Raw genomic sequence first — 8,635 nt, 5'->3', positions numbered from 1 at the left:
ATAAAACAAACGTTTTACACAGGCGTAAAAAGATAGGTATTTTATTTTTTATCAAAACTCCTTGAAAAGGCACTCAGTTCAATCGGTTAAACTGAAGCTGCGAGCACGGCGTCCAAAGCGCGCTGCGCGTTGTTAATCTGCTGCTGCAACCTTTGCTTCATGCCCTCGTTCTGCGCCTTCTTCAGCATGTCCGTGTTGTCCCGGATTTGTGCCCGGTAACCGGGCGTGTTGTGGAAAACCCGGATGGCCTTGTCTCCGCAGCAGGCTAAAAAGCGTCCGGTGACGTCGAAGCGGAGATCGGTGATTTCGAAGGCGTGCACGCCGAACATCTCCTCCTCTATTTTGCCGCTGGAGGCGTCGTACATGCAGACGTCGCAGCCGTCGCTGATGGCCAGGACTCGGCCGTCGGGGGACAGCGCCACCAGGCTGCCGCTGGAGGATTTGCAAGGGACGGTCCTGAGCAGGTAAGGGTCTTGCTGCAGTTTGTACTCCACGTTGGTGTTCCACAACTTCCACGTGCCATCTTTAGACACGGTCACCATTCTGGAACGGAGCAAGATCCAAAATATCACGACAAAGAAATGGACCGTTGCTCAGCCTCTAATTCAGTCATGCCAAACATATTGAGAGACAATATGGGAAAAATAATGATTATAGCACTTTCCGGACAAATTTTCAACATGTTACCTAGTGTTTACTATGTTTGTGTACTGTAATGCTAAATCTAATTCACCCAGGTCATCCTGAAAGGGGGATTACCACAGGTTTCTCTTTTATATATGAATAAATGTGACTTGACTTGACTTAATTAGGATCGCTATAAATTCCTGACTACAAAAAAGGAGCAAGTCTCTAAGGTAATTTTTGTCAAGAGTATTTTTTAAATAACTGCAGAACAAATGCTGTATTAAGCCTCTATAGGACATTGTTGCATTTATATAGTGTGGTGAGTTGGTGTAGGTGTAAAACTGCATTCACTTACCTGTTAGGATAAACCACTTAACACATTCAATGCCTAACTATTTTCCCCATTTTTGTGAATGAATATATTGTGTTTGAAAAAGATCCCTTTTCATCTGTAATTATAATATATACGGTAGGTTACTACTATAGGCTGAATGATAAAGCATAATACTAAAAAACAACAAAATTGGAGTTGACATTCTGTTACTCATCTGGCCCCTGAACCAAACTTAGTTCGACATCCCTGCTCTAATGTAGATCTTTATTTCAGTAAAAGAGGGCAGTTGAGGTGGCTCAGGCATCTGGTAAGGATGCATCCTGAATGTGTGCCCCAGGAGGAGGCCCGAGGACAACACAGGACACTACGAGAAATTACGTCCCTAGACTGTCTTGGGAGTGCATCAGGGTCAGATTAGATGGAAAAAAAATGGTCGGGGAAAGGGAGATTTGGGGTTCCCTTTTGCCATCTTGAACATACTCTGGATAATCAGATCACCAAATGCTCTGCCTAAAATGTATAAATTTATTTTAGTATGAGAATCCAGCTCAGGTGAGTCAGGCATCTGGTAAGGTTTCCCCCTGGATGACTCCTTCAGTATGTGTTCTGAGCATTTTCCACCAGCAGGAGGCCGCGGGGCAACCCAGGACTTGCTGCAGACCCTACTTCTCTAGGCTGGCCTGGTAATGCTTGGGTATCCTGTGAGATGAACTGGACGAAGTGGCTGGGGATAGTAAGGTCTTGGCTTCCCCTGGTCATACTCAAAGGGGGACTACCACTTGTGAGGCCCCTTCTCAAGGGTTCTTATCTTCCTCATGTTGAGGTTTTTGAGTTTTTATTTGCCCACATGTTGGTTTGAGATCAGGGGATGGTTTAATTGTGACATCTGCAGTCCTTAGATACATTCTGTGATAAGGGGCTATACAAATAAATGGGACTTGACAGAGCCTGCTGTCCCCTTAACCTGAAGCAAGATAAGAGTATTGCCAAATTACTTGTCTAGATATTTATTTTCCCAAGAAGTTCTCATTGAGGTGGCATGGGCATCTAGTAAGCATGCCTCCCTCTTGAAGTGTTTTGGGCAAATCCAAACGGCAGGAGGTCCTAAGGACGACGACCCATGAGAGACTACATAACCAGGCTGGCCTGGGAACCGAGTAATAGGACCAAAGAAATAGATTTTTTTTAGTTTTCTGAAATTCGTCACTTATTGTAATTATATTAAGCCTGAAAATGATAAAAATCGGCTTCAGTCTTCAACAGTAACAAATATGATTACAATTATGGTATGTGCAGAAATGTAACGGGCTTCAACCTAGACCCTGACCTCTTGGTAACCCAAAATGTGATGTACATGCAAACTGTATGTATGCCAGGTCTTAAAAAGTTCATAAGTGTGTAAGAGTGTAAAAAATGAAGTTTTACTTGTGCGAGTCATTGGAGAATGCGAACGCGTGGACTCCCGCCGAGTGACCTTTCAACTCAAAGGCTCGCGCAACCTCCTTGAAGCCGCCCGACTTGTTAAAGCACACCTCCCATACTTTGATATCAGGTGTGAAGCCGCAAGATGCCACAAACCTAAAAAAAAATAGAGCCTTGTTATTTACATCACTGTGAATATGTGCATATTGTTTTTTTTAAGTGTACTTACTAAATCTGGTAATAACAAAGTGACAAAATAGTAACATGATACGTTGTTATTTTAGAAATTCAAATAAATTAATTACAGTTCACTGGCTTTATGGACAAAAATAACTACAAGTATTGATAATATATTTGGCAAAGAGTTAAGAAAGTAGAATGAGAATCTATCTGCATGGAACCATTTACAGGAAATAAAACTAATTTAATTCCAATAATGGGTTTCCTAAAAAAATTTAGCAAAAAATCTGCAGTTTATATAAGCTAGCTATCTGGCTACCTTATTAGCTTTGTAGCTAGCCAGCTTCCTACCCTTTTAGCTATTGAGCACGCTGTCAAGCTAGCTTTTTTACTATTTTTGCTAGCTATCAAACTAAATTGTGGGCTCCTTTCTAGTTTTTTAGCTAACTATTTGGCTATTTTGATGTTTTTTTTTTCGCTCTTTTAGCTAGCTATCTAGCTCTCTATCAGTTTCCTCTCCGTTTACCTTCATAGCTAACTACAATGTGACCTTTTAAGCTATTTAGTAAGCTATATAGCATTTTACTATTTTGCATGCTATCTAGCTAAAATTTTACCTTTTTTGCTAGTTTTCAAGCTAAATTTTGGGCTCCTTTCTGGCTAGCTATCTAGCTTTGTTTTAAGCTTTCCATCCAACTACTTAGATACCCCTGTACTCTTAGCTAGCTATCTAGCTCCCTTTTAGTTTTTCACCTTTCTCGTTAACTATCAAGCTTCATTCTTAGCTGTCTACCGAGCCATCGATTATGTTCCTTTTTTAGAAATACTTATCTGGTCTTTACTCTAATTAGTCACAACTAGCTCACAGTTTGAATAAGGTTGGAGACCCCTGCAGGACAGTATGGAAGATACTATGAATTGGCCAATCGGAATCTGAGATTTCAAGTCAATGTCAATTGGTTTAAAAGTTGGTTGTCCGAAACATTCCTCATAGCTGTGGAAGCATTCATTAGATTTTTTTTTTTTCAATCTTTTTTTTTTAAATAATTGGCTAATCACCTTGAATCTTGGCTGCTCAAAATGTTTCTCGGTGATGCAGGAAGCATCTGTTGGATTTTGTTATTTGAGCTTGTTTCTTTAATTAAATTTTTTTTCCCCACAAGGGCAGGAACCAGCGGTCTATGTATCGTTAATATATACTTTTTAACGTTTCTGTCCTTTTGCACATGTTAACCTTTTTAATTTAATTCACTGGCACTAAAAGGAAAGCCCTCCATATTTGTTATACTTGTATAATGACTATAAAGGTCGTTCATTCTTTCATAAGGCAGTAAATGGGATGATGGACCTGCCACAAGGCGAGATGGTGGCATAGGAGTTGCTCATCTGGTTGGTGTTAATAGATGCAAGAGTGTCGCCTTTCAGGTCCAGGATGCTGATGTTGGTGTCGGTGGAAGCCACCATGATGAATTTTCCTACAGATGAAATCAAATGATCATCTCTTTTTTTTTTTAACCCAGAGACTTAATTTTCGTAGAACAATCACTGTGCCGTGTACCAGTCTCTGCAATGTCGATGTTGAGGATGCTGGCCTTGAGTTTGATGGGGAAGTCTTCAGGTGCCGCTTTGAAGGTCATCGTGCCGTCGTCCTTTTTGTTCATTTTGAAGACGCGGATGGTGTCGCCGTTTGCCAGCCAAGTGATGAATGCCCTGCCGAAGACAAAGAGGGGTGAAATAAAACAGCTAAATATGGTAGTAAATCCGATTTTAAACCAGGGTTGGGTAAACTATGGCTTTTTAATTCAGCCCACCAAAACAAAAATAGTAAAAATGTGATGGCAATATATACATGTAATGGTAAAAAAAATGTGGATCTAGCTTAGCGGGCCAACTATGGCCCCCGGGCCGTAACACGGATGCCAACAGAGTGAGAGAAAGCTGAGACAAGTACAAGAGGTAAACGAGCCACATCGAGAAACAATGACCTGGAGTTTTACAATCAAACTAATAAAAGGCCAAGTTCAATAACCCAAAAATGAGACGAACCTAGAGTCCGGGCTGAAGCGCACCAGGGTGGCGTGATCGAACTCTACGTTGGCCCTTAGAACCTTATGCTCGCGCTCCAGGAAATCTTTAGTACTCCATATTCGCACGGTGCGGTCATCGGCACACGACGCCAAGTACTTCCCATTGCTGCTGAAATGAAGGCCCGTCACAATCCCGTTGTGGCCCTGAGGAGTATAGTATAAGCTGAAAAATATATTATGCAGTGTCCCGTGAAAGTATTGCCCCTTCCCCCAGAACCTTTTGTCTTATTGCCACATTTCAGACTTCAAACTTTAAGGTAAAAAACTGAAAATAATTTCTAAGAAAGAAAGAAGACACTATGCTGAAGTGGAACCAAATTATTTCAACATTTTATATTATATTTGGTTGGTTGGTTCCCTTAACCACTATGGTCGTAGGGGCACCATTTCCTGTCGCGTGTCTTGGGCATGTAAAGCCTGGTGGCACCTATCCCTCTCCAGGCCAATATCTGTTACCAACCGGTCTTGAACCGGGAACCTTTCGCGTGTTAGGCAAATGTGTGAAAAACTGAAAAGTAAGAGTTGCAAAAATATTGCCCCCCTGTTCTATCAGCTCAGCCAACTGACTCAGGGAGTTTCCTGCTGATTTTTTGAATGATCCAATGTCGACCTAAATGACTAACAATGGCAGTGCACCTGTGTGTAAGTAAGTCTCAGTTTAAATGCACCTGGTCTGTGATGAGATAAGAGGTCTGTGAAAGGAAACACTGGAGAACAGATCGCATTTTGAAGACAAAAGTACACACCAGGAAGGCCATCAATAAAGTTTTGGAAAAGTTAAAACCAGATAAGGGATACAGAGAAATTGTTATAAGATTTCCCAGAGCACCGTGCAACAATAATATAAAAACGTAGAGAGTATAACACCACTGCAAACCTACCAAGACCTGGCCGTCGGCCCAAACAAGGAGAAAATAAATCAGAGAAGCAACCAAGAGCCCAGTGATCGCATTGGATGACCTGCAGGCATACACAACTGAGGTGGGACAATCTGTGCATTAGACAACTATTCGTCATACTCTGCATAAATCTGCCCTTTATGGAAGAATATCATAAAAAAGGCCGTTTGGTGTTTGCAAAAAGCTACATATAAACCAAATAACATGTAGACCAGGGGCTCTGGTCAAATAAGACCAAAATTGAACTTTTTGCAAAGTGTTATGTTTGGCATTAAAGTAACACTACACAACACCCTGAAAACACTACCAAACTTTGTCAAACATGGTGGTGGCAACATCATGCTCGGGTGGCTTTTCTTCAGCAGGGACTGGGATGGTCGTTAGAGTTCATGGGAAGATGGATGGAGCCAAATACAGGGCGATTCCAGTAGAAAATCTGTTCGAATCTGTAAGAGACCTGAAAATGGGGCGCACCTTCCAACAGAACCATGACCCTAAACATAAAGCACAAGCTACAATGGGTTGGTTTAAAACTAAAAAAATAAAAGTGTAAAATGGCCAAGCCAAAGTCCAGACCTCTGAAAAATACTGTGCACAAACAATCACCATCAAACCTTGAGAAATTGTAGTTTTTTTAAGAAAGAATGGGCAAATATTATTTTTTCAAGATGTGCAAAATAAAAATCTACAAGTTGGAAACCTGAAATATAGCAATATGTCAGAAAGATCTTTGCAGGGCAATACTTTTACAAGGCACTCTATTGCCGTATCTTGTCATTTTGTTGCGCTAATGTAAGTAACTTATGTATACCTTAAGCGTAGAGGCCAACAGAGGATGGCTGAAGTTGTGTTGCAAGTTTTTTTCTTTACGACCGCGCTGTTGCTTCTCTTGCTTGTTTTTCTTTGTCGCGGGTCCCTTCGCAGCTGAAAACACACAAAAAGCGGTTCTGAGCATTGCTCTCTCAAATCGCTTAACCTACACGAGGGATGTCAAACTCGGTGTGGCTCTGGGCCCAATAAAGACTTTCTGTTCTCAGGTGGGCTGGATCAGTATAATAACTATAATTCAGTCTACTTTAGTAGCCTATCCTACATACTCTAATCACGGATGACAAGGGATGTTTTCTAAGCATAACACATCTATTCACAAACAATAGGCAAAAAAATGATTTTCATGTTTGGCACTAAATGCTTGTGATGTGCTTCTCGAGCAAAGCACAACATAGACGAAGAAACACAGAACCATTTTAACTATATTTATATACCTATAACTACATTATATATATATATATATATATATATATACACCCATATACTGTATGCTCTTATCTCCCTCTCTCAAATATGTTTGTTGTATTTAGATCATGATTTTACACCACACCATTTTAATGCATGCACCAATCTTGTAATACAAATTATTCTAACCACGTGGTAGCATAGTTGAGGAAATTAATAATCTGGAAACCCCTTAGCCCTACATATGTGAGAAGTTTTTCCCCGCAGGGCTCGACTGCTTTATGGCGCTTTATACTGCCATCACTACTGAATGGTTTGTTTTACCAGATACAGCAAGTGAATGCAGTTTTACACCTGAACAAAACAAAAGTTTAAGCAGTGTATGAGCAATAACATTAGATTACATAAAATCAGACAACTAGGCTGGGCCTATTAGAGCTGAGAGTATATCAAGTGGCCAAAGGGATAATCATAACTTTTCATAAAAAAATACCTAGAGAATAGCTTCATTTTCAGTGGGCCTGATCAGGCGCACGGGCCGTATGTTTGACTTGCCTTCCTTACACCTTACAAAGAGTCATTAAAACAGCCCAGAAAATCATTGACTGCTCTCTGCCCAGTCTGCAAGACAGCGTTGGCACTGGCTACCAACAAAATTTCAAAGGACTCCTCTCACACTTTTTAGGGCACAGAAGCAAAATTTTCTAACTTTTTCATGTTAATGAAAAGTCTGTGTCTTAAACTATTTTTAAAAAGCATCCCTCTCCTCAAACAAGACAGTGGGTCTCCAACACAGTTGACATTGTTGATGACTTTAAACTCATAGGTGATTACATGGCCAACAGTTCAGAGTCCAGTGTTTTGGAGAGACGTTTCTGCATAATGCATGTTTCTGTTGACGTAAATAAAACACCAGATTTTCATTTATAAAACACAGTTTCAGAGCATAAACATAATAAGGGCGAAACATTAAAAATAAAAAAGTGACAAGCTATCACGCTAACGTTAGCATCACAGCATGTACCTGTCAAATCTTACCGGTTTTAACGCTCTTCTTCCGGGCCCCCTTCCCTAGTTCTTCTTTTCTTTTCCCCAAGGCGAAAAACACCAGAATAACAATAAAAGCAAGTAATAAAGTCAACGCGACCAAAGCGACCACCTCCATCTCGCTAGTTTGGTGATGCCACGTAATTTGATTTGCACCGCACGGCCACTGGGTCTTTTTTTCGCTGTGACGTTTGGCCGGTATTTTAAGATGCTCAAAGTACGATGGCGCCAACTGTCGGTGTGGATGTGAAAATGCATTATTTTTAAAGAGCCTGACGAGTTGAACATCTTCAGGGGAGCTAAACTTATTTGAGCTTAGTGGTCACATGATAAAAAGTAAAAAAAATGTACCTAAGCTGTAGGGTTGGGAACCTTTTGTAGGCTCACATTTAAATATATAATTATGATTCAGGGGTGTAAGATTAAACTATGAAACATTATAGTTTTTTTTCCTTTCACTAGAAATTAATCTCATTTAATGTTTATCAACTGTGTATTTGCATTAAAAATAAAATTGAATTAATTTCCACTAGGCACCACCAGGCTGTACTTGCCTGAGACACACCACAGGAAGTGGTGCCCCAGCGACCGTAGTGGTTAAGGGATACTACCCACATAGTTAAACAGATAGTATACTTTTGCGCATCCTAGTGGTGAAAAAGACTTCTATACAAATTACAATTTACACCAATCATATCGAATGGATGCACAAGACATTAAAATAAAATAATAATAAAAACGTCAAAGGTCTTAGCGTGCTGTAAAGAGAATAGACAGTAGTGAATAAGTAACCTGTATTGGTT

The 8,635-nt window shown here is 40.4% G+C and overlaps 1 protein-coding gene across 1 annotated transcript; it reads right to left on the bottom strand.

The window, feature by feature from the left end:
- Positions 1 to 25: 25 nt before the first annotated feature.
- tbl2 (transducin beta like 2) lies at positions 26 to 8,030 on the bottom strand. Its single transcript, XM_088320985.1, has 7 exons — positions 7,824 to 8,030; positions 6,361 to 6,473; positions 4,610 to 4,794; positions 4,122 to 4,273; positions 3,912 to 4,038; positions 2,387 to 2,539; positions 26 to 543 (listed from the first exon to the last, which is right to left on the bottom strand). Exons 1-7 carry the CDS (start codon positions 7,948 to 7,950, stop codon positions 87 to 89), a joined length of 1,314 nt encoding a protein of 437 aa, XP_088177111.1. The 5' UTR covers positions 7,951 to 8,030; the 3' UTR covers positions 26 to 86.
- Between the last annotated feature and the right edge of the window lie 605 nt (positions 8,031 to 8,635).

The sequence above is a fragment of the Urocampus carinirostris genome, chromosome 17 (assembly GCF_059441175.1).
Source record: "Urocampus carinirostris isolate Australia breed hairy pipefish chromosome 17, RoL_Ucar_1.0, whole genome shotgun sequence".
NCBI classification, from domain to species: Eukaryota; Metazoa; Chordata; class Actinopteri; order Syngnathiformes; family Syngnathidae; genus Urocampus; species Urocampus carinirostris.
The sequence above is the reverse complement of the archived record's forward strand: the minus strand, read 5'-3'. Positions and strand labels throughout refer to the sequence as shown.